Below are 26,804 nucleotides of genomic sequence, written 5' to 3' on the forward strand. Positions count from 1 at the left end.
ATCAATGGCTATTAGCCAGGGTGGGCAGGGATCCAACACCATGTTCTGCATATCCCGCGCCTCTGTTTGCCAGAAGCTGGGAATGGGCAACAGGGGATGGATCACTTCATGATTGTCTGTTCTGCCCAGTCCCTCTGAAACACCTGGTATTGGCCACTGTTGGAAGACAGGATACTGGGCTAGTGGACCATTGGTCTTACTCAGTATGGCCATTCTATTCTTATATAGAACCCAGATATATCTGCCCCCCGCTGCAACCCACTAGACCCCACTACCCTCCCAGAGCAGAGATAGAACCCAGGAGTCCTGACCAGGTCTCTCTCTCTCTGCAGGGTTAGTAACAAAGAAAGAATATACATTACAATTTTAAACCTAAATAGTGTACCTTAAGTTACTTACCACAAGATGTCAGAACATGTTATTAGTAGAGCTGAGTGAGTCTAATATTTATTTTTCTTTCTTTTATAAAGGAATTAGATACAGGGCTTCTGTCAGCTAATTGCTAAGTTATCTGCCAAAAAACTAGAGTTTTCAAGTGCATAAATAGCCTCTGGAATCACGGTTAAAATTATCCCCCCGCCCCCACCAAAATTTGAAATGGTGCCCCTGGGCTGAAGGCGCAGCTGCCCTCAGGGAAGATGGTGGCCCACCTATGCTGTGAGCAGGAAGAGACACTCACTCCTCTTGAGCACAATACGAGAGAGAGAGAGAGATGCCTTTCTCAAAATTGCCACCATATGAGGGCAACTATGGCTTCAGTTCCGTTGACAACAGTGGGAGATGGCAGTCTGGGCCATCTGTGCAGACGCCTTTGCCTCCTGGCACCTGTTGGACTATGAGCATCACATTTCCTGCAGGAACCATGTTGACAGGGTCTCTTCCATGGGCTGCTGCCCCGGAACTTCCCTAAGATGGAGGAGGAATCTGGTAATTAGATGCTGAGTCAGCATTAACTTGCCCACTGAACTCCTGCAGCGTTGAGGGAGATAATCTTGTAGGCCTGGACCAGCCTTAGACAGTTCCCTTCCAATCCAGGGAGTCTGTGAGGCCAACAGGGCTTCCACAGAATCGGCGGAGAATGATTCCATGTGGAAGTCACACTCTTCTCACCACACAAACCCTGCCTGTATCCAGCTGGCATTTGTTTTCTATGTCTGCAGGAAGTTAAGGTCCACAGTCTATCTATAATCCTTGATATACCACTGTGGTCTTTAATGTCTTTCACTCTGTGGTACAAAACTCGGTCTGAAAATTCTGATTCTTCATTTTCCAGGAGGAAGACGGGTCACGTGATGGCAAGAACTCTGCTTTTTTTATAAACTTGAACTCATCAGCATTTTGTATACACATTGAATCTAGTTCCCCATGTTCAGTATTCTCACACCTCTTGTCAAACTGTCTGTAATGGGCTATCGTGATTATCACTAGAAAAGTTTTTTTCTCTTAATTAATTAGCCTCTTAGAGTTGGTAGGACAACTCCCACCTTTTCATGTTCTCTGTATGTGTATATATATCTCCTTACTATATGTTCCATTCTATGCATCCGATGAAGTGGGCTGTAGCCCACGAAAGCTTATGCTCAAATAAATTTGTTAGTCTCTAAGGTGCCACAAGTACTCCTGTTCTTTTTGAGGAATACACGTGAAGATTGGCATACAGATTTTTCAGTTTGTAATATTCATATTACTATTACTAATGCTCAGGAGAATCCAGGCAATATATACTGCATTGCACAAACATAATTTAAAAGCAGTAGAATGGATTTAGCTCAAACCTTCTGGAAAAATCCACTTTTGGACTAAGACTTCTAGCCTACTTTTTTCCCCTGAGGAATAACTGAATAACTCAGCATAATCTGAATAACTCAGCATGATGGTTTAGAATAGCTGTCCCCACTCACCCTGGGCTAGACCAGTTACCCTTAGTACCAGGTCAGTTGATTTATCCAAGTACCATGACTTTACCTCTGTATTTGCAGCATCCTAGGGATTCCCTATAGCAAGCATATAGAGGAGTTTTTGGCACTAATAGAAATACCGAGGTACAAAGTCTTTTTCTAAGAACAAATGAGCAAATTTGCAAGGGTACTGCTCTATCTATAGCATCCACCAACAGGAAACACTCATAAGGTACCTGATAGGCTTTGGGTGGTTACATATATGCAGCTAGCATGGAATTGTTATTGACTCACTTTTGCTTAAAACATTTTCCTTGTTCCATTCATACATCCAAAGCAACTGACCTAAATTGCCATGTTCAGAACAAGCCCAAATGACAAATTGCCTCTGTGGGGGAGGGGTAATGACATACTACAAGGTGAACTGGAAAGAAACAATTGGAATCACCTCACAGCTATTTGTATGGTCTCTCAAATAAAGCAACAGCAATGAAGCAAGCTGTGAATCAAGTTCTGTTTATAATATATGTTTATAATAATTCTGGAGTTCCTTTAGATGATTGGATCACACTTCCAATAGACTAGGCTCTTTAAAAGACAACAGCTTTTAATAAGTAGCATTTTATTGAAACTGGCATTTCATCAAAAAGAACTCAAGACTGACCTGCTTCAAAAAGAGGCCAGCCATAAACTGCAGGCTCACTTGGGCACAAAGATTGTAAAAAACAGATCAGGCTGAGAGATGAGGGTGAATTGTTTTTCCCCACTAGTGTCAGCAATGTAACTTAATTTCTAATTTTTTATTTTGTGGTCCAAGTTGCAACCCTCCCTTTAAGATCAGAGACCAAGGGATGAAACTAAAGGATTGAACTCAACAGTAACATGTATAGACCTGTGGCATAGGGAATAATATTCTCCCAAACTGAGATATAAGCTTCTGCTGTATCAGCGGAATGCCTTGTAGCTGCATGACAAAGCTGAGCATACATGTATAACAACTGTTGATCAGCTGTTAGTACAATTAAGCCTGTGGGCATAGATGGGCACATGCCACATACACAACAGCTTAAAGTGGTCAGTTTTCTGGGGTCAGCTTTTCTTGTTGATGGGCAGGCTTTGTTTTTGTTCTTTAAGCTTTTTAAAAAACCCTGATACTGATTTCTTGATTGAACTGCCCTGCTGTGTCAGTGATCATAGTGTGTCAGATACTGCCCCCCACTTGGAGAGATTATGCAGAGGGCAGGAGGCAGTGTTGCCTACAGAAAGTCACCAAACTCTGAAAAGTCACTACACACACAACCAGGCAAGTATAATCACAAAACCATTCACAGGCAGCGCAATAGTGTTGTTAAAATCCATTTCATGTTCTTCTTACTACGTTCTGCTGGACACCAAGTCAATATCACTATGTCTCAATTGGTCATCTCCTCGGAAGGAACCACATTCCAGGGCTTCTTGGGCTGGGATCACTATAATCTGCTGGCGAGGAAAAGAAGTTTGTGGAGGCTAATTAAATACTTTGCTAAAGCCAGGCGCACTTTAGAGAGAGCAGCACATTAGCCAGAGCTTGTTTTTAGCCAAATGTGTTCTTTCGCGCTGCTATGTACCGTAGTAGGTAGCACACCTTGTGATGCATGGAAAGATGACTAATGAAGTGGGCAGGGTTGGGGAGGCAGGCTAGCCAGTGAGGAGAGCCACATGGATGGAAGGTGGGGAATGTCACTGTAATTGGCAGTAGAAATTGCTAAATTTGTCACTGGTCACTTTGACACTTATTTTCTCACTAGGGAAACCAAAAAGTCACTAAATCTAGTGACAAAGTAGCTAAGTTGGCAACCGGGAGAGGCAGTGGTTCAAATTTCAAATGGAGTGCAAACTTCATCGTGTTAGTTGCAGCACTGGCATGGCTTTACAATGTTCGTAAGTGCTAATTTTCATAGAATCTAAGGCCAGAAGAGACCACTGTGATCATCTAGTCTGCCTTCCTGTAGAGCACAGGCCATGAATAAAATGGATTCATAGTTCTTTACCGTAGTCCTGTTCCAAAATTGTGTAAAGTGATGGGGAGTCTCTGTACTGTGGACATCTGTCCCTTAGGAGCTGGATTGAGACCACCAACTCATTCTCCATAAGACACGGAACAGCCAAAAAAATCTTACCGCATTATAGATGAAACCGCATTATACTGAACTTGCTTTGATCCACCGGAGTGCGCAGCCCCGCCCCCTCCGGAGCGCTGCTTTACCGCGTTATATCCAAATACATGTTATATCGGGTCACGTTATATCGAGGTACGGCATATAAACCCAAAACCTAAGTATTGGGTTGGAACACATTCATTTGCAACTTTTAATTGCTGGGTTTGACACATGCAGCATGTATTTTCTGTAATTGCTTTGGAAGAAATTATACACTTTGCTGGGCTTTTAGATTCAAGGCAATTGTACTTCTTTAAATGACTGTGGCACAGTCTTATTTGGTTCAAGTTTTTTTCTGTTCTTTCCATCTAGTACAAGTATGCAGACCCCTGCACCTCTGCAAAACCGCCTTTGAGATATTACTTATAATATGTACTATAAAACGAAGGTAAAGGTCAATAGTGTCCAACATTCAGTAAATTATAATTCAGAATGAACCAGAAATAAGTCAGTCTTATTATGAACTAAGGTCTTACTCCTGCAAGCCATTCATATTTGCAAGTACCTGCACCAGTATGGAGCTGTATTAAAATCATTGGCTACAATGGGAGTTGCTGACTGCTTAGGTTTTTTTTGAATAACTATCGAGGTACCTAAATATGGATTTTGGAGCCGAGCTTTAGATACCTGTTTCTGATGAACTTGGCCTCCCCCTTTATTAAGTTTGCAAAACACCCACCAACCAAAAAAAAAATCCCCAATTGGACCGAAAGCCTGGTCTGACACCATGAATTTGGATTCCTGTTCCTGGGGGAAGAAAAACAGAAAGCTGTGGAGGAACATGTATATTCTTGACGGCAGTTTTCATAGTAAACAGGGACTCTTGTTAAGGATTTTGCCACAGACTATATTAGGTAATGGAGGTGCATCACCTCATCAGACCAGAGGAAAGGGGAGATTGTCACTTGGCATTGTTAAGTGTTGCTGAGCTGAATATATTCACGACACAGTGCTTGGCTGGTTCCTAAGAGGCTAAGTGGTATCCGAGGGTGTTAAAGGTGACTATTTGGGGGAAGTGCTGACTAGATCTCAGATTAGAGATTAGATCTGCCTCCCCTATCAGCTTTCTAAACTGGCTGTTGTTGGGTTCTCTCACTTTCATAGCCAGAAACCAAGGGAATCTCCTCTCAGTTTTCATCCACTTCAGAGTCTCATAACAGTTTTTAAAAGGAATTCCAGATGCTTGTGTAATACCACACGCCTGCATGGATCATCTGCAGCCAAAATTGAACCTGGAACCTCAGGATGTTAAAGCACGAGCTGCTACAGCCTGAGCTATGAGATCCCAGTCTGTTAACTGAGACAGTAGCAGGTTCATCAACCTCTGTATATGGCTACGCCACCACTAGAAGGGACAGAGCACCATACTGTATGAGTGTAGGTTACATGAGCATATGAGTCACAGGTGGAAAAGCAATTCAAGCCATTCCCATCCACAGAGTAACCATTTTTGGCTTAATGGCTCCAACAGTATAACAAACAGTGTAGTTATTAGTGCCTGAAATCTTATTATTTCAACTATCTTACACTACATTTTGATGAGTTACATTCAGGGTGTATCTTTCTTCTTCAAAAAACAAACGTATTACAATTTTAAGCAATTTTTTAAAAAAAGCACTGTTCAGTAATACCGGTCCATTTCACTTTAATAGCCTCTCATGCTCGTTATTAGCATTGTATAGAGGGGTTACTGTATCACCGAATGTGGCAAATAAAGATCAATTTATATAAATTCTTTCTTTAAAAAAGAAAACTATCAGGCGGGGCATGGAGGGCGGGGGGAAGGACACCAAACTGCAATACAACTAATTGCACTTTCTGAGGAACTGTCTACATAGCATGGCAAAGCACGCCAGAAGGGTGTGATTTGTAAAGATCAACTAACCTGTTGCACTCTAACTGCCCCATGTAAACCCTTCCGGTGTCTCTGTTTGAAACAGGAATGTATTAACACGAACTGGGTATCTTTTGAGAGGGGGGTCTACATAGGGCAGCTAGGGTGTAACATGTTAGCGAGCTTTACAAATCAAACCTGTCTAGTGCGCTTTGCTGGAGCCATGTAGACAAGCCCCAAGACATAACATGTAAAAGAAATGACGTATAATCAAGAAAAGGTAGTTGCACCATCATGAGATAAAAACAAGGCCATTATCACAGAAGAATTTAGCTTCATTGTTCTCTTCACAGCTTTTTGTTTTAGCAAGAGAAAGAAAAATTACATCTGCTAAACCAAAAGGCTATGCTAAGTGAGGACTATACCCAAATTATAACAGCGCCATGTGACAAAGAGGCAATGCATCAGTATACACAGTGTAAATATGGGTGATTCTGGTTTATTAATAACATCTAGCCTTTTATCCGTTTAAATAATACTTTTAAATAGAGTTAACATTGCTTTTAGTGACCAATTTGTTAAAAAGGACTGGATGATTTTGTTTGACTCATTCGGCACAGCCAGCCGTTTCAGCACTGCACGCAGTTAGCATCAGGTCCCAGCCTTTTCATGTGATGACTGTGGGGCCGGTGCGGCCAGTTCTTTCATGGAGCTGTGAAAGCTTCAGTGCAATACCAATGAGAGGAGCCAACATGACCTGCCGAAAGTAGAAAGACACATCAAAACCACTGACCAAAGGCATGTTACCACTTGAGCCTTTAGCGCTCATTCTCTTCTAACGGATTGTTGGGCGTTAGATCTGAGTCCCTAAAACACAGTTCTGAACCCTCATTCACAAGGGATTGGAGTACTATTATTTCATCGTTGTTAAACGTAGCTGCTATACAGCCAAGATGAACGGTGAATTCTGCCCCAGATAGGAAGACAGATGTAGTAATTCTATGGAACTTTACAAAGTGAACTAACAAATATTGCTGCTTTGGTGACTTCTATACTTCTCAGGCTACGTCTACACTACCCGCCTTAATCGGCGGGTAGAAATCAATCTCTCGGGGATCGAATTATCTCGTCTTGTCGGGACGCGACATTTGATCCCCGAATTGATGCTCGTACTCCACCGGGGAGGTAGGAGTAAGCGCCGTCAACGGGGGAGCCGCGGAGGTCGATTTGCCGCCGTCCTCACAGCAGGGTAAGTCGGCTCCGATACGTCGAATTCAGCTACGCTATTCGCGTAGTTGAATTTGCGTATCTTAAATCGACCCCCCCCCCCCATAGTGAGGACGTAGCCTCAGTTCTATGCTGTTCTGAAATCATGATTTTCCCATATTCCACAAATGGCAAACGATACTCACTCAACCACAGTAACCCATCCCCAATATAACCACATTATTTCCTTTTTTCTGGCTTAACAGGTTGCCTAAAAGAGTTCAGAGACATTGACGAGAGTTGTTAAGAAGGCGCACAAGAGAGATTACCACCATTTTTTTAATGGATCCTTGGAGAAGGTACATTAAATCTAGTGCAGAACATGACAACAGATTCTGTTATCTCAGGGCTGCATAGTCTTCCATGCCCCATGGATTTTGGGGGATTTGTTTTAAAACATGTAATTCCTAAATGTTTTTCTGATCCTTGGGGATTCAATTCTCCAATCAAAAGTATCGTTCAGCTTTGAAGCAGTGTCTTCCCCAGCTTGTAACCAAATACTCAACCATGCTACGTACCACATAGATAGGTAGACAAAATAAAATGTAATTGTGGAGGAAACTGTGATGAATTCTGAATAATAAACTATATAGGTATATCTCCATATCTCATAGAACTTGAAGGGACCTTGAAAGGTCATCGAGTCCAGTCCGCTGCCTTCACTAGCAGGACCAAGTACTGTCCCTGACAGTTTCTGGGTTTTTTTTTTTTTTTTGTATACACCCCAGATCCCTAACTAGCCCCCTCAAGGGCTGAACTCACAACCCTAGGTTTAGCAGGCCAATGCTCAAACCACTGAGCTATCCCTCCCCCTACTTGCTCCCTATGGAGTAGAGAGATTTAAGGAACTGTAACACCTGTTTTTGAAATAGTTGTCACCTCATAGTCAGAGGGGATGGAACAATTTGCATAGTGGGGGAGCTGAGAACCACTGAACCAAACTGTAAACCCTGTATATGATGGAAACCACTTCGAGCCAGGGGGTGCGGCAGCAACCCCAGCACCTCTAGTTCCAGCACCTACGCTCATAGTGGCTCTCTCAGTCATGCCCTCCTCAAAGAAGGGAGCTTTTAAGAAAAGGCAGAACAGAGTGGTACCAATAGTCTGGATACGACAGTTACCTGTGGATCTTCATATATTTTTGGAGCATCTTTCTCATAGCTATCAATGTATAGTCGCACGGTTGCTCCAGCACTGCCGGTACCGCTTAGTCTGAAGATGATGCGAGAACCATCAGTGAAGATGAGCCTTAAACCCTAGCAAGTGCAAATGAGAACAACAAAATTAATACACACCCGTTTATATGCCTCTTCAAATACCTGATGTACCTTCCAGCAAACCTGTCATGTCATTTCACCTGTGATTCTTCATCAGAGGGCAACAGAAGTTGTAAATAGCACCCTGTTTGTTCCTCTTACTCCTGGCTGACTGTGTCCCTCCTGAGCCACTCTTGAGCATTTCCTAGATTATGACAGTTTTTGAATCCAAAGTATCATGAAGACCCTAGTCCTATTACTAGCTTGGGAGCAAGAGACCAACTCTGATTCTCTGCATACCAGCCTGTCATGCTACCACTGCACATCTGTGCAAACTCTATTTAAAGAAAATAATTCAAACCTTTGACATGCAAAGTAACAATTCTCGGTGCTTTTGTCCATTATTCCTTTCCAATTAATATGCCCCTCTCCCCAGTATGCTGCAAACCAGACCCATCTACAGGACAATTTTATTTAAATAACTTGCATAGTACCAGGTAACTCATCTTGTATATATTAAATAGCTCCTTGACTTTCAAATGCTGGAATTCAGTCCTTAGCTACCGCTGCTCTCTGACAGTGGCTGCAGTGCTGCCTGAGTTCTGCAAGATGGCAACAAAGCCTTGCAACAGAGTAACAGGATCAGGATATAAAACAAACTTATTTGCCTTTTGGAATCACTAACCTAGAACTAAAGATTATGGGCCTGAGCCATGCATCACCTGGTTTGTGCCACTCTTTCTGTGCAAAGCAGCCCTAAACCCAGCAAATCCAACTCCTGAAGGATCTCCCCTGCACAGAAAAATCCTTAGGTAGTGCAAAGTCATCATCATAGCTCTTACACCATCTTCCATCGAGCTGACAGAATGGGGAGAGGCCAGAACAGGCCACTCCTGCACCATGGTGATCCCTGGCTGCCCTAACAGTGTGTTGGGACCACTGTCAGCTGGGTCAGGTTAGAACAGCCTTCAGGGCCTCTCCTCCTTCAGTCCCTCCTTGGCAGCACCAACCAAAGGCCAGGATCTGGCCTATAGTTATAAAACGCACGTAATTGGGGGGGGGGGAATGGTTTTTAATAGTGGGATAAAGCTTTTGGCACAAAGCTAAGGATAACCTTGTTGAAATTTTAACTGAAAAATATCTAGTCAGAACCACACATTCTTCAAAACAGCACTGCAAGTTATTGCCAAAGTAGTTTCCAGTTTCACCTGGTTTCTGGAGATGCTTCCATCCACAGGATCGCTGTATTCAAAGTTATCGGCTTTCTCAACAGTGTAAACTTTATCACCAGCTGACAGCTGCTTTCCCACAAAAGAACGGTCAAACATCACAGTTTCTAGATCCTTCATCATTTTGTTAGCTCCATCTGAGTCCACCTCCTCATAGTCATATCTAGAACCAGCCATGGTAGAATGAAAAGTTAGGGAGGCTTTATATTGGTGACAAACAATGTTTTGGGAGCCACCACTTTAAAAATATCTTGTTTGATTTAAAAGTTGGGTTTAGTCCCTTATAAATGGTCTCTTCAGTTCCAGGCACCCAAGAGTCTTACAGTTGGTTAAGCAAATCCCACAAACAGTAACAAAGGAATACGTTGGAGTGGGTGAATTTAGCAGTTATAGAAGTAAGACAGAACAGCACTGGCTTGCGGTGTATCATTTATTGGTATTTCAGTACTGCCAGAGGCCCCCACACTAAGAACAAGATGTGCTAGGAGCTGCACACCCCGTACAGCTCTATCACTGAAGAGCTTACAAATTAATTTACCATATGTGCTCTCAATGCAGATGCTAGTCTAATAGAAGATAAAAATCCTGCATAAAGATCAATACCCAAAAGAAGGTGTTGAAACAACATACAGGCTTCAATTTAAACTGGGCAGAAAGCAGAGTTAAGACTAACAGTCCAGCATTTTAAATTTACCCAGAGATGCTTTAATAGTCATGGCATGTAAAACTGAACTGCTGAGACATCAGCAATGCCCTAGAAATAACAAAGCTGAGTTAAGGACGGAGAAGCCATCCTAGTTGTGGAGGTCAAGGTTCTCCCAGTGTAAGTGACACACTTCACATGGCTTTGGAGAAGTTTTCAGTATTTAGCAGTCAGGGCACTTGCCCCTTTTTAGCATTCTCTCCCTTCTGTCCCAGGGCTGGGGATTGAGCACGTTCTGCTTTCTGCGAAGGGTCATGTTTCATCATGGTGAGCCATCACCTGGCTCATCCCTCACCTCGTGAAGAAGTTCCGCCCATATTTCTGCCAGTGATCTTTCAGGATGTCCTCCACGCTCTGTTTACGGACAGCTATTATAGATAGCCACGCCAGGACAGCCCACAGCCCGTCCTTTTCACGGATATGATCAGAGCCTGCAACGTGCAAAAGCAGAAACAAACTGAACAATTTCCTTCACTTGAGAGTTCGTGTTAAAGCTCTCGTCCATCAAGCTGCCAACCACACAGACTTAAACCCACACATATGATGAATTTTAAGAACTACATCCTCTGGATTATAATATTTACAGAGCTCATCCGTTTTTAACTATTGTTTTAATACATGAAGACAAATTAACCCCCCCCCCCCCCCCCCCAAAACACATTTTGGGAAAGTTCTTCTACGGCATGTGTTATACAGGAGGTCAGCCTAGATGATCACATTGGTCCCTCTGGCTTTGGAATCTATGAACTAAACACTTAGGGACAGATTTTTAAAAAAGGTATTTAGGTGCCTAGTGGGATTTTCAAAAGTACCTAGTGCACCTAAATACCTAAAAAAATCCCACGAGGTGCCTGAATACCTTTAAAACTCTGGCCGGTAGCTTCTTAAGCTGGCTGGTTTACCATTGAGGGGTTATACTGAATTGTACTGCTGCACTTTAGTTACACTGGGGTATTATTCTGATGATATTTTACAGTTACAACAAGAGAGCCTAGAGCATATAGACAGGCACCCTTTTCCAGCAGGTGTACACATCCAAATAAAAGTCCTATATAACGTATCCACTTATCTCTGGAATAAAGTGCTCAAGTAAGAAGTCTGAAATTCTGTCATTTTGCATTACGCAGAATTTTTTAGGTTGTGTTTAGATTCTGATTGATTTCAGAAGGTGCAAGTTTGTTTCCATTTTATTGGACTATATGATTGCCATATGTAATATCCCCTCAGCAGTTATATGTGACCCACATGCTCCGTCAAGCTCCATACTACCCTAGTAACTTACAATAAAGAGGATTTCATTCCTCTTTAATTCTTTGAAGTGAATTATGTGCTAGATTGGCAACCCTGGACACGCATCCTCTTTTTATCCACAAAGCAGATACAACACAGGCAGTGTTAGTGCAACACATGCAATCCTGCCTTCTGCATCAACCCTGCCAGCATGTCGATCTGTAGGGAGGAGAGGCTCCATGGCCATGGAGTCATAAAATCATAAACCTTTCACTCTCTCGCCTGCTCTCAAAGGGTGCCAGTTATAGTGTGGCGCGCACTTTCCTGGGTTGGATGGAAACCACCAAGCCATTTCACATAGGGCATCTGATGGCAACGATTTTAGGACACTATTCATCCGGGACCACCTGAAAATCGCTGATCTGGAGACCATCCCACAGCCTACCAGTAACTCCCTAGGCCATCCAGTGCTTTTCCTTTCTAGGTAGAGTCATTTACTTCAATTCTGGTGCTCTCTCATACATTACCCACACTAGGGAATTAGCATATGTACTCAGGGCAATGACTCAAACACTTTTACTTATGATAATCGCCAAGATTTCTTTGCTCCATTTATAGAGAGGCCCTGATTTTTCCAAAACTGTCGTCCTCCCTCTCATCCAGAGGAATAGCACTTGCCCTCTAAAAACATTATCATCAGTAAAGACCGGCCCAGGACTGCAGCAAACATCCTTCAACCAGAGGCTCGTCCATGAAGTCACGGCCAGACAGCTGTGATGCGTTCACATCAGAGGCTGATGGCACTTCAGTCAAGCAGCTGCCACAACAAGTCCCAACCATGTGCTGCTTAACATTAAGCACATGATTAAGTCCATCCTTATTCAGCGAAATTCTAAGCACATGGTTAAGTGCTTTGCTGAATCAGGGCCAGAGAGAGCAAGAGATCTTTTACGTGAATCAGATGCTGATCTCCTGCATAGCAATGAAGACCCTGAAGACCAGCATTGCTAGAGCAAGGAGGAGGACTTGATGTTATGTGATGGATGCAGAAGAACCTATGTAGTTAGCCCTGAAACTTCTCTTGGAATACCACACACTTTGCAGCACGTTATCTTATGCAAAGGGAGTTCTATACATTTTAATTTCCCTATGCAAACTGCAGTATTAAGTCACATGCCCACCCCCAATAGATTTACTAAGATATTCATTTTGTATCTCAATTCACCTTGCTTCGACAGTTCAAAGGCAAATGTTAATTTAACCTTTATAAATCAAACCTTGTTTTGAGAACAGGAAAACCAGGGTCCTATTAAGCTCAGAGATTTAATAGCAACCTGAAACCTCCCCTAATAAAACCGCATTCACCAAACCATATTTCTTCCCAGAAATGAAAACATTTAGAAGGTTTTCCTGGCCACCAAGAGTTGAAAAAATACATTTAGCATTGCATTTAATCCCCATAGACCCAATGACCGGCTAGTGAAGGGGCCCTTAAACTTCCTGAATAGACCTTCCTGAAAGGAAAACTAGCTTTTCCCTGACTCAACTTACCAGGGAACTTTTACAGTTGTGTATATTTTCATCAGTAATTTTTGTAAACAAATTTTGTTTTTATGATTTAGGAAACATTAACTCCTATACATGGAAGATAAATCCCACTGCTCCAGAAAGAGCTAAACTGTGTTTAAATGCGAGGAATATCATCATCATTAATGAGATTAGGAACAAAAACTTACCAGTACCAAAACTTTCCTCTCCACACAGAGACAGTTTGTTTGCATCCATTAAGTTTCCAAAGAACTTCCAGCCAGTTGGAGTTTCAAACAAAGCGATCTTTGTAGCTTTGGCCACCCTTCAAAGGCAAGAAAGGTAAGTTATATCACAGCTGGATTGTTAGCACACCCTTGTGAAATGCTGCAACAGTAACGTTAGTTGTTATTAAGCATCTCATTTAACATAACAGTGAAGGCAAGTCAGTCCAATTTTTTTAAAATAACCCTTTGTATGTTCGTCCCTTGCTTTATTCTTGTGTTACCTTGGGGGGAGGGAGGGAGGGGACTGATCGGTAAGTGCAGAAGAAGAAAAAAAAAATACCTAGCTCCTGTGTAGAACTTTTCATCAGCGGATCTCAAAACACTTTACAAAAGAGGTCAGTATCATTATCTCCATTTTACAGATGGGGAAACTGAGGCACTTCCAATAAGAGGCCTTGCCACTCAGCAGGCCTGGAAACAGAACCTAGTTCCCGCAAGTCCCAGTCCAGCGCTGCCTCCCCTAGTGAATAGGTTTCAGCTGATCATATGAGTGCAAACTGCTGAGCCTCTCTTCTCTGGTGGCATAGGTGCTGGAACTAGGGGTGCTGGGGGTGCTGCTGCCCCCTGCCTTGAAGTGGTTTCCATTATATACAAGGTTTACAGTTTGGTTCAATGGATCTCAGCACCCCCACTACACAAATTGTTCCAGCACCCCATCTGGTGGTTAGTATCCTCAGTCCCTATTGGCCTCAATGGGTGTTGATGGCACTTAGCATCTCTCAGGACCAGGGTCTAAGCTGAAGAAAACCCAACCGCAAGTTCTCAATAGCTTTTGAAAGAGTATCTTATGAAAACAGCTTTTAAACATTATTCCCACTAAAGATATTGTTTCAGGCATGTTTTAATATGGTCACTGCTGGGGGAGAGCACAATTCACCCACCACGAAAGGTTTAAAACTGACACGAACAATTGTCAACCCCCATACCCCGAGTCCTACCTATCAATTGCCCCACTGGTAGGCATGCTCCGCGCGAAGCCACGAACGCCGGTGTGCTGAAAGTAAGGAATACTGAAAATATTGGCAGCGATGACAGCAACGGAGTCTGAAGGGTTAACGAAGAACCCGTGCTTCCCTAGAATCATGTTCCGATCCTAACGAAGATGAAAAAGGAGGACAATTCAGTTCTAGCTACGACTGTGCGCACAAAGGTATCAGAGTAAACATTCTTTTTCAGGCACACCATATAAAAACCATACAGCACCACAGAGTTACTTTCTACTGGATTAAAGTTAGCGTGGCATTTTGAATCATTTAAGCAGCACTGTATCATTAATATCTTCTTTTTTCATAAATGTCAAAGCTTGTTAAGTATAATCTGAACTTTGTAACCAACTACTGTCATAATGACAAACTAGAGCAAGCGATTTTTGTTCATACATAACTATAGAATGGGAGGGAAATCCCCCATCTCCTATCAATTGTACTGTGTGAGCATCTGACTGGGCATCAGTGCAGCACTGCTGTAACCCATTTGGTCCTATTCTGCTCCCACTGAAATCACAGGCAAAAATCCCAATCACCCACAGGAGCATCATTATTAAATGTCTAGTCTTGGCATCTTTGCATAACATGTGGATGAGCTACCATTTGCCAAGTATCACTAGACTGCAACAACCTATTCAGCTTTGACATCCATGGGAATTCTATCTGCTTACGCCCAGGATAAATCCAGTGCAGACTGTGCATCAATGAATCCAACAATCATTATTCAAATTAAAGCACTTCCTTTCAAGGCTTGTACCCTAGTGTTTGTAGTTAAGAACAACTAGACAGTGTGGTGGGGATGGGAGGTTCTGTAGAACAGCCACATGCTCATTTACCCCATCTCCATCAAAGGCAGCTCCAAAGTCATACTCTCCTGTTTTCATAGACTGGACCAAGTCAGCAGCATAGGTTAAGTTTGGGTCTGGGTGGTGGCCACCAAAGTCCTCGAGAGGTATACAGTTCACAGCAGAATTTGCAGGAGCTCCAAGCTCCTCACACAGGATCTTCTTTACGTAGGGGCCCATAACTAACAGAGCAAAAAAGGGAAACGATTAAACGTTTTATTTTTTGAAATTAAACTTCAACCAGCTGCACATTTTGTTCGAACTACGATTCAGCCAGAGGCTGCTTGTTTACTATAAGAAGATCGTTCCGTTTCAATACACTGGAAGCATATGGGTTTTTGGACTGTAGAGCACTGTGACCCTGACACTTAAACACAAGTTGTCCCAAAGTGTTCAGTGAAACTACTCATGTGCTTAATGTTAAGAGCTTAAATGTTTTGCTGGATTGGGGCTCCCGTGACAAGATAAGCACTTAGTTACTCAATGTGTTATTTATACTGTGGTAGCTCCTGGGTGTCCAAGTCCTGGACCAGGACCTCACAGTGCTACATGCTGTACAAAAAAACACAACAAAAAGATGTTTCCTGCTCCCCAAAAGCTCACAATCTATATATGTCACTGAGATGGCCCCGTGGAACAGGAGAGAAAATGGGAAGGCTGGCCCTGAACATCTAACAATATAGCATGATATTCTGTGTTTCACACACCAATAAGCAAAGCAATTTTAAAAAAAAAGTTAGCGTGGAATTTCAGAGTTAGCATGATTGTGGTATGAAGAAGATGGAAACAGGGTGCTGAGAATGCCCCACAGAATAAGCTTTACTGTAGCTACACCATGGGCAGGTTATCTACAAAGTCTCTAGGCACACAAGCCTTCTAAAGCAAATATTTCTTTCTATACTATATAGTTACAGTCTAAGGCTCCAATACTGCAATCAGATCAAGATGGACAGACACTTTGTGGAGCCCAATTGACTTCAATGGGGACTTTATCTGGATTTAAAATTCCTCCTGCATGGATCTGGTTGCAGGATTGGGCTACACCCTTGTTTCGCTCTCAAGAAAATAAAGCCTCATGTTTTAATGAGAGCGACACACCTGAGCAGTGCTGCATTTCCACTGGCCGCCATAAAGTTCCCCCTCACTCATTTCTTGAGATCACAGTATTTTTATTATGTTAAATACTCAAATCAGAGATAAAAGTTAGAAAAAGTAAACCTTAAAGATTCAACATGTCTGACGTCCCTCACTTAATTTTTTTTTCAGTGCAGTTCGGAAGTACCCTTGCTATTAGGGGACGTATTCTATTTACCATGAGATTACTAGCAAGATTCTTTTGAAGTCTGTCCGTGTCTAATATCATGACACTCTCTTTACAGCAGCAGCTGTCAGGTGTCAATTCACCATCAACTGAGATTGGTCCAGCAACTATGTAGCTGATTCTGCAGTTTTGACAGGCCTGAGGACCCCAGTTAGCTTTTGCTGCTTTCTACACACTGTATTAAAACAGTAGAAAGTTAAAATTTGTTCTCTATACTATGGGCCAAATTTTGCCATTAGACCATAGTGACTCCATTGACATCAGGGAGGCAGCATGAGTGAGAAGGGGCCAAATTCAGTAGTGATGTAAGTGATGGCGTAAATTTCACCTCAACAAGCAGGGGCAAGTTCTGCATAGGTGGAGCAAAGCCCCTTCTTTATCTTTCACCTCATCATACTCGCCTCTTGGTTGTTTCCCCTGCTGCCACTTGCCCTTCCTTCTCCTCAGTGTAGAACTTGCCCCCCTCCTTACACAGAAGTGGAATTTACACAGTTGTTTCCATCTCCCTGGAATTTGGCTCATCTCTCTAGAGCAGAGGGAGAAAAACCAACAACCTCCCTCCCAAATACAGCTCTAGACTGCTAGGAGGCACGACAAATGCGTTACTCCGTGTTATATGCAATAAGTTTTTGTCCCAGGGTTCTGAGGTTATCAGTCAGCCACAGCATTGACCAGCTGGATGTTCAATTTTTTGTCTCCAGTATGCCAAATGAGAGGGAGGAAGGCAAAAACACAAGCTCATTAAATAAGATTTCCCCCCACATGACATACCTACAATAATATCTATGTATTACACAGATTCTCATACTGACTTCATCACTGTGGTATCTGAGCACCTTCCAGTAGGGCATTAAACAATGTGACTAACACCTGTCATGTGTGGTTCATTCTCATCCTCTCCCCAGAGGGATACTTGTTTGTGTAGTGTAGGGTTTTGTTTTTAAATGCACATGTTGCTCTGTTTATGCTGGAGAAGGCAAGAAGTGAGTCTTCCACTTGGTGTGGTAAGTGGCTCGGTTTATAAGAGCCCCTCTAAAGCTATCTACTCCCCTTTTGCCACCATTACCAATAAAATACTGAAAATTAGCATGTGGGAGGTTGGGGAAGGGGGAAGGAAAGTCAATTACATTCAGGATCCTAAGTCACTCAGGCGCTTTTGAAAATTTTCCCCAAAAGCTCTGCTGGAACAAATGAGGATTCATGGTGACTAAAGACGGTGCAATGCACTTCTCAAACAGAGGAAAATAAAAGATAGCCAAAAAAAAAAAAAAAAAAAGAGTGAGCTAGTTCTTAAATGAAAGTTTCTCCCTCCAAGAAATAGCTAAAAAAAATAAGGAGACAGTAATTATTTCATACCTCCATGCATAGCATCTATGCGAATCTTTAGGTGGTTTTGTCCTGAAAGTAGTTCTTTTAGCCCACTGAAATCAAAGATGTTCCTCAACATGTTCGCATAAGCTTCCACTGAGTCCACAATTTCAACTGCAGAGCCAAAAAAAAAAAAAAAAAAAAACAACAATCCAATACACTGAGAGACTAGCAATGACTAGACTGATCAGATAGACTAAAATCCTATTCAAATTGGTAACTTTGCTACTTATGACAACATGATGACATTCCTTAGCACAAAGGCATGCCATTCAAAATAAGAAGGTCTTTGAACATCCCATAGTATCAGTTCCTAATAATGGCAATGGAGAAAATCGTCTGAGGTAACAGCTCACTTTACAGTCCTACTTTCTAGAAGATTTTCAATATTACTACATACTGCCATTCCCTATTGGTTTGCAGCCTAATCAACACAGCCAGAAACTTGAAGGTAAAAGTAGCTCCCAGTACAACTTAATCTCTCTGTTCTTCATTCCAGAGGGTTAAATTCAGCTCTCAGTTACAATGAGGGTGGAACTTTCAAAAGCATTTACCAGAGGTAGACTACAACTTCCACTAAAAGTCAGTGGGAATCAGACGCCTAACTCTCATTTGTACCTTTGAAAAAGGTTGCACCTGTGTAACTGAGAACGGAATTTGGTCCACATAAAGGCAATGTGGTGGAAAATGTATTAATGCAAAGTCCCAGTGTACTAACACTGGGAGTTGAAGGAACTAAGAATTTTACCAGGTTCCTTGTTATAAAAATATTCAAATTGTTTCTTTTTTTAACATACACACAAACAGTGTGAAATATGTGCAATTAAATCTGAAAAAAAAATAACATTTCATTGCAAGTTTGCAAAAATTGTCTGATTTTACAGAAAGCCTGTAACATAACGGATTTTTTAAGTGCAAATGCAGAGATAAAAATTAATTCAAAATTTTTAAAAACACCTGAAAACATTTTAGAATTTTTTTGTGGTGGGGAAAAAAATTTAAGTGCAAAATTACCTAAGTTTTGCCAACATATTTTCAAAAGGTATCATTATACTGTAGCACAAATGGAATGATAACATTCGTATTAGTTTTAGTAGGGCCCAACAGTTTCATTTAAATTAAAGTGAACATTTTTTGTTATGAACCGCGTGCAATACATGAAAAGAGTGCTTGTTGGAGGACAAAGAAGTGATTCAATATGGTTCTATAAATACCTTTACAGGGAGAAGATATCAGATACTAGAGAATGCTTTAAGCTAGCATACAAAGCCACAACAAGACTGAATAAATAGAAGCCAGAAAAGTTCTAACTGGAAATAAGGGTTTCCACAGGTATGTTAGCAACAAGAAAGTCAGGAAATGTGTGGGACCCTTACTGAATGGGGGAGGCAACCTAGTGACCAAGGATGTGGAAAATGCTGAAGTACTCAATGCTTTTTTTTGCCTCAGCCTTCACAGACAAGGGCAGCTCCCAGATTGCTGCACTGGGCAGCACAGCATGGGGAGTAGGTGAGCAGCCCTCAGTGGTGAAAGACCAGGTTAAGGACTATTTAGAAAAGCTGGACCTGCACAAGTCCATGAGTCCGGATCTAATGCATCTGATGGTGCTCAGGGAGTTGGCTGATGTGATTGCAGAGTCATCTGCCATTATCTTTGAAAACTCGTGGCGATTGGGGGAGTTCCCGAATGACTGGAAAAAGGCAAATGTACTGCCCATCTTTAAAAAGGAAAGAAGGAAGGAAGGAGAATCCGGGGAACTACAAACTGGTCAGCCTCACCTCAGTCCCCGGAAAAATTATGGAGCAGGTCCTCAAGGAATCCATTTTGAAACACTTGGAGGAGAGGAAGGTGATCAGGAACAGTCAACATGGATTCTCCAAGGGAAAGTCATGCCTGACCAATCTCATTGCTTTCTATGATGAGATAAATGGCTCCGTGGATATGGGGAAAGCGGTGAACATGATATACCTTGACTTTAGCAAAGATTTTGATATGGTCTCCCACAGTATTCTTGCCAGCAACTTAAAGAAGTATGGATTGGATAAATGGACTATAAAGTGGATAGAAAGTTGGCTAGATCGTCAGGCTCAACGGATAGCGATGTCTAGTTGGCAAGCAGAGTGCCGCAGGGGTTGGTCCTGGGGCCGGTTTTGTTCAACATCTTCATTAATGATCTGGAGGATGGCGTGGACTGCACCCTCAGCAAGTTCACAGATTACACTAAGCTGGGGGGAGAGGTAGATACTCTGGAGGGTAGAAATAGGGTCCAGAGTGACCTAGACAAATTGGAGGATTGGGCCAAAAGAAATCTGATGAGGTTCAACAAGGACAAGTGCAGAGTCCTGCACTTAGGACAGAAGAATCTCATGCACTGCTAGAGGCTGGAGACCGACTGGCTAAGCAGCAGTTCTGCAGAAAAGGACCTGGGGATAACAGAGGATGAGAAGCAGGATAGGAGTCAACAGTGTGCCCTTGTTGCCAAGAAGGCCAACGGCATATTGGGCTGCATTAGTAGGAGCATTGCCAGCAGATCAAGGGAAGTGATTATTTCCCTCTATTCGGCACTGGTAAGGCCACATCTGGAGTACTGCGTCCAGTTTTGGGTCCCCCACTACAGAAAGGATGTGGACAAATTGGAAAGAGTCCAGCAGAGGGCAACGAAAATGATTAGGGGGCTGGGGCACATGACTTATGAGGAGAGGTTGAGGGAACTGGGCTTATCTAGTCTGCAGAAGAGAAGAGTGAGGGGGATTTGATAGCAGCCTTCAACTACCTGAAGGAGGGTTCCAAAGAGGATGGAGCTACGCTCTTCTCAGTGGTGGCAGATGACAGAACAAGGAGAAGCGGTCTCAAGTTGCAGCGGGGGAGGTCTAGGTTGGACGTTAGGAAAAATTATTACACTGGAATGGGTTATCTAGGTGGTGGAATCTCCATCCTTAAAGATTTTTAAGGCCTGGCTTGACAAAGCTCTGGCTGGGATGATTTAGTTGGGGTTGGTCCTGCTTTGAGTAGGAGGTTAGACTAGATGACCTCCTGAGGTCTCTTCCAACCCTAATCTTCTATGATTCTATAAGACATTTTAAATTGCAGCGATTGGATATGGTGCATTCTCTATCACTTGGAGTCTTCAAATCAAGATCAGATGCCTTTATAAAAACGGTATGGGGGTAAATTTTCAGAAGTCACATTTTCAAAGTGATAGGCACTTAGGTCAGATTTTCAACAGTATTTAGGCACCTAGGTGTTTCTGACAATGTCACTTGCCACCTAAATACCTCTGAAAATCTGGCCCTTGGGAACCTAATTTTCACAGAAAGTCAATGGGATGTAACCTCCTAAATACCTGTGTCACTTTTGAAAGTGGGACCTAGGGCCCTAACACATTTAGATGCTTCTAAAAATTTAATCCATGCTCTGGTTCATCCACAAGTTGTTGTGCTCGATGCAGGAATCACTGAGTGAAATTCTGTTGTCTGTGTTATGTAGGAGTCCAGACTAGCGGCTCATATCCCTTTTGGCCTTAAAATCTATTAAATGACCTTGCCAAATGAAGACACTACCATACTATGTAATTGCCCCATGAAAGTAAAAATTACATTTATACAAGGATAAACGTGTCACTTGCCTGTAAATGGTTTAAACTTGTTCTCCAAGTCAAATTGCTGCTTTCCAATGGTACCAAGGTCCACCTTCAGATCTGGGCAGATAGCATACTCTTCAATAGTCTTGCTAATTTGGAAAATTTTATCAGTAATACCTTCAGGAGCAGGACCTACAAGTGAAAAAGGAAGGAAAGTTTTTAGTGTGTGCTGTAAGTATGCATTCCATAGGTACATCAGAAGACAAGGGATGAGAATGTTTCTCTTGGGAACAATATTATTTTACAAGGGAAGTAGATCACTTGTTTTGTTTAGTGAAATATACTGCTGACAGTACTGAAGGTATATTCACTGATGTAAGAAATGTTGGCCACCAGGGAAAACTTTACCTCCATTGGAAATATTGAATTTAATGCCGAAGTCTCCATTTGGGCCACCAGGGTTGTGACTGGCTGTCAAAATGATGCCACCAATGGCTTTGATTTTTCTAATAATACAGGAGACAGCTGGGGTGGAGAGAATTCCATTCTGTCCAATCACTAAACGGCCAATCTAAAACAAAGATTTAAAACAAACTATCAAAAAAATTCACAATTTTAAGGACTGCTAGAGCATGAAAGTTAGAAATGGCAACTTTACAGATGCAAATATTTATAAAACTCTCACACAGTTGTGTGTAAATTTTAGATGTGGCAGAATTATTTTTATATATATATAATTTTGATAGATGATATCAATGTTTATTTTTAAGCATTTTTTCTATTTTTATAGACAAATTTTCATAGTGGAGGGAAATTATGCGGGGGGGGGAAGTCAAGCAATTATTTAAAGACAATAGTTGTTGAGATTCATAAAGTTAAATCTTTATAACTATTAAAAACACAAACTGTCAACGTCAAAATATGCAAAGCAGATATCCTTCAGTCAAACTCTAATAAGTTCTCAAGCCATGTTTTTCTTATTTGCCTATCTGTAAAATTCGGCTATTATCGATGGAAACATTTTTTCATCTGTTTGTGTGTGTACAGTGAATTCAACGTTTACTGACATTTACCAATAAAAACCTAATCCTTCCAAGCCTACTTTTAGGGCTTGCCTTCACTACGGGGGTAAGTTGACTTAAGTTACGCTACTCCAGCTGTGCGAATAACGTAGCTGGAGTTGACGTGGCTTAAGTCGACCTACCTCTGTGTCTTCACTGCGCTGTGCTGACAGGAGACGCTCTCTGGTCGACTTACCTTACTCTTCTCGGAGAGGTGGAGTACCGGGGTCGACCGGAGAGCACTCTGCCGTCAATTTAGCAGGTCTTCACTAGACCCGCTAAATCGATCCCTGCTGCATCGATTGCAGCAGCATCGATATCCCCGTAGTGAAAACCAGACCTTAGTTTGCTCCCACCACGTCCAAATGAGGGAGTTACAGTGCAGCACTCTGCCCCACAGGTCTGACTACGGGAGAGTGAATAGCAATACGCACTGCTGTTAGCAAGCCTTTGGGGTATGTGTACTCTGCAATAAACACCCGCAGCTGGCCCATATCAGCTGGCTTGGGCTCGTTGGGCTTGGGCTGCGGGGCTATAAAACTGCAGTGCAGGCATCCCAGGCTTAGGCTGGAGCCTGGACTCTAGAACCCCTCCTCCTTGCAGGGTCCGAAAGCCCAGGCACCGGCCTGAGCCCGGATGTCTACACTGCAATTTTATAGCCTGCAGCCTGAGCCTCATGAGCCCGAGTCAGCTGATATGAGTCAGCATCGAGTGTTTTACTGCAGTGTAGACATACCCTTAGATTCTTAAACTCAGCAGGCCAAAGTCGGAAGCAATGTGTAAGGGAGAGTGTAAGCTACATATTGATAAATGTATATGAGCCCAAGTAAGTCTAGAGAATCTAGATTTGTGGAATGTACACATCGGAAGGGAGAGGGTGGAAAAAAGGTACACCATCTAGATTCACCTCTGATTTTGGTCCAATGCCAAATTATCATCCGTTCCCCACTTAATAACCAAGCAGTTTCTGTGCACTCCCCAATGTGAAGGTTGTTTCTTTGTGGAAGAAGTTGCAGCTAAAGCTTTAACTTACCGAGTTTCTTGTTACAAGGGAAATATATTGTACATAACATAGGAATCCCCTTCCCACAATGCTCAGATCTGAATTTCAAATACACCAGTTAAACTCGTTGAGAGGCCAGATCACAACATTTTAAAGGAATACCATGCAACAGCCCCCCCCCCCCCCCCCCACACACACACACACCCCTCTTGTTATACAGAAAAACCTATAGGATGCAAGTCCTTTATAATAAAAAAAATTAGATACATGCTAGAATCCAGCTCTTATTCTCCTCTTCACTGATAATACAGGTGGATGCTCTCTACGGCTCTTAAATAGCAAGGACTTTTTCTCTCAATCAAGCAGGTGGCTGTCTGCACCACCATCCCCATCTTCAGTACATCTATCCAACAGGAAGGGGACTGAACTATACAGTACACTAAATGCAGACTCACCAATCCTTTACACTATGCCATAATCACGACCTCTAAATATAGATGTCTTTATTTATATAAGCCAGGTTTAGTGGACTACTAGCTTAGTCATTTCCTTTAATTAAATAAATCAGATTTAAAGTATGCAATATAAATTAGACTACTGGGACACCAAGTGTGGGGGGTCTTATTTGGAAATCCTTCTGATCACACATTCATAGAGGTGACCGTATCCACCTACATCACATACTGATGGAACTGCCTTTTACACTTTTAAGATGAGATATGCGTGCGTTATAATAATTTTACACTTGAAAATATTCTCAGAATTCTATTTTATATTCTACACACTGGGGTTAGCATGAAGTTGATAAATAAACCAAGCGGCATTGCTAATCAGTGACAGAAAGGACAGAATATAAAAACTACAATCAAGTCAAATTTAAGAGACACGTGTGGGCTATTTTACTGGAAATAAATATAGCGTCAGATCCTCAGCTACTGTAAATGGGGATTGCTTCATCTTCACGGGAGATGAGCTGAGATACCAGCTTTATGCTTTTTGAAACTTAGCATTTCTTATTAAAATAGTGAATGAACTACAAAGAAACTGGAAATCAAAGGCAGTTGACATAATATTTATGGTCCAAACAGTGGGCCTGATCATTACCTGATGTAAATTTGCATCCTACAGATCTTCTGTTTGGACCATGTATTGACTTCAATGGAGCTACACTGATTTACAATGGCAGAGGAGGTGGACTGCTATTTCTAATTTTTAACCCCCCCCCCAATTATTTTGTCAATCAAGAGATCGGGGGGGAGGGGGGAGGAACTGAACTCTCTCTACCTGTTTGCCATGAACTATAATGCTATCAGATCAGTGGTTTGGTCACATAAATTCCCCATGAACTATTTTAATAGCAATGGAAGCAGCTAGTATTATTTTCTCTCTGCCTTAAAAATAAAATATTCAATGGGATCTTTGCCTTTTTCCACAGAAAAACCTCATATCCAGAAATCCATTAAAAACTGAAGGGAGCTGCACTGCCCTAAAAGATGTTAGGACTTTTGTTCTCACGCCAACAGGTGGAATGTCACCACAACTGGAGTTCACTATAAAGGGGTCCAGCTGTATTGCTAAAACACATGATCTCCTTATTTTCAAACGCTCTGGTGACATTCATGACATAGCTATTTATATCTATTGAGAAACTGCAAACATTGTGTTTTGTCTTTTCATTTGTTGAGCAGCTCAGACCATAATGAAACTGTTTTTGCAGAGCGAAGCAGAATTGTCACTGAGCACAAAGAGCCCATCTCTCTACCAATCACTTACTTACTAACAATGGCATTGTGAGTTGATGAAGATAGTTACGAAATGCACAAATGCCAATAATTTGCTGCAAACCAACAAAATGAGCATTAGTGAGAAACTAACCATATTTATGTTCACACTGGTATTTCTACCTGTTTCTACCCTATTTCAAATGTATTTTCACTTCTCTTCAAAGCTAAATGGCAACACTGCTTTTAAAAAATTTAATTGGGTAATTTCAATATCACTAAAGGTAATTTTCCATTAAAACACTTCACGATGATCCATAATTCTCAGTTAACCAATAGCAGTCATTTAAAAGGCAATGGGAAATTAGTTAATTAAAACTTAGAACACCTCTTAATTACTATGACTTTATACTTCTGCTTAGATCAACTACAGTACTAGGAATTTAGTCATATTTATCATATACCAACCCCATTGGCAGCTGCCATTTGAACTATCAATTCTATTGCAAATTTATTAAAATATCTCCCATCTCCTCCAACTACCACAGTAGATCCTTGTCGATCTCTTAGATCTATGGAAAAAAATATACTCTGGACAAAATTCTGCAGGTAGTTTGTCTTGGTCTCAAAATAATAGATTTTCTTCCGTAATCCACTGGTTCCCGGTTTCTGGTCATAGTAAGCTGCTGTTGGCAAAGTCAATATAAGCAGAGGACGGTCTTCCATGTTCCTTTTTCATATAAATACATTTAAAATAAATTATGGTGAAAATAAAAGAAAACTCAATCTTGACACCAGTAATGGCACATCTACTAGTTAGAAGTTCTGTGAAGCAGTCAAGTGCCCAAAAATAGCTCCTTGAACCTTGTGCTGAATGTGGTTTCGGTAACTGAAGAAGTTTTCTTGCACTTGTTCTGCAAGATCACTGTCAGAGAGAATACATATAATTCCACAGTGCAATCCCTCATGAAAACGGAAAGAAAAAGGAGATTTGTCTTCTCTACAGTCTTCTGACTGTGACAGCAGTAGTTCTGTGCAGTTCTTGTATTATCACAGACTAGACCACAGCAGTGTTAATTCTGTCCAATTATCTGTTAGGATGGGGATAGCAAGAGAGGCTGTTTAGTAGGTCAGCCCTTCAGTCAAAAGCATTGATTTGTAGCCAGGCTCTGCTTTCTAAACCAATGCAGAGCTGGAATCGTTTTAGACAGACAAGCAGATTCATAAAGTTCTGCCAGATCTGCCAGTTGTGACTCCCACTGTCAGAGAGCCCTCATTGGGAAGTGAATACTGAGAAGGTAAGTGTTCAGGAAGCACGGCTGTACACAGCTGAAGTTATTTTGTGGAGACCAGCAACTTAAAGGTCACTCTTAAAATGGCAATCAGAAGATCTCAGTTACCTACAGTTTCCTTATATTACTGTCATTGACAGCCAATAACTTCTCCATTGCCAGTATTCTATAGTGCTTAATTGAATGGTTTTCCTCTAAT

General features: G+C 41.8%; 1 protein-coding gene across 1 annotated transcript; it reads right to left on the reverse strand.

Moving 5' to 3' along the window:
• Nucleotides 1–6,444: 6,444 nt before the first annotated feature.
• On the reverse strand, nucleotides 6,445–26,255 carry LOC113407435 (phosphoglucomutase-1-like). The gene is made up of 11 exons (XM_026655956.2): nucleotides 25,782–26,255; nucleotides 21,937–22,099; nucleotides 21,574–21,720; nucleotides 17,937–18,062; nucleotides 15,251–15,441; nucleotides 14,367–14,521; nucleotides 13,351–13,466; nucleotides 10,680–10,815; nucleotides 9,661–9,844; nucleotides 8,318–8,452; nucleotides 6,445–6,687 (listed from the first exon to the last, which is right to left on the reverse strand). Exons 1-11 carry the CDS (start codon nucleotides 26,037–26,039, stop codon nucleotides 6,598–6,600), a joined length of 1,701 nt encoding a protein of 566 aa, XP_026511741.1. The 5' UTR covers nucleotides 26,040–26,255; the 3' UTR covers nucleotides 6,445–6,597.
• Nucleotides 26,256–26,804: the final 549 nt, after the last annotated feature.

Source organism: Terrapene carolina, unplaced genomic scaffold, assembly GCF_002925995.2.
Source record: "Terrapene carolina triunguis isolate 2854851 unplaced genomic scaffold, T_m_triunguis-2.0 Scaffold211, whole genome shotgun sequence".
Classification (NCBI taxonomy): Eukaryota; Metazoa; Chordata; order Testudines; family Emydidae; genus Terrapene; species Terrapene triunguis.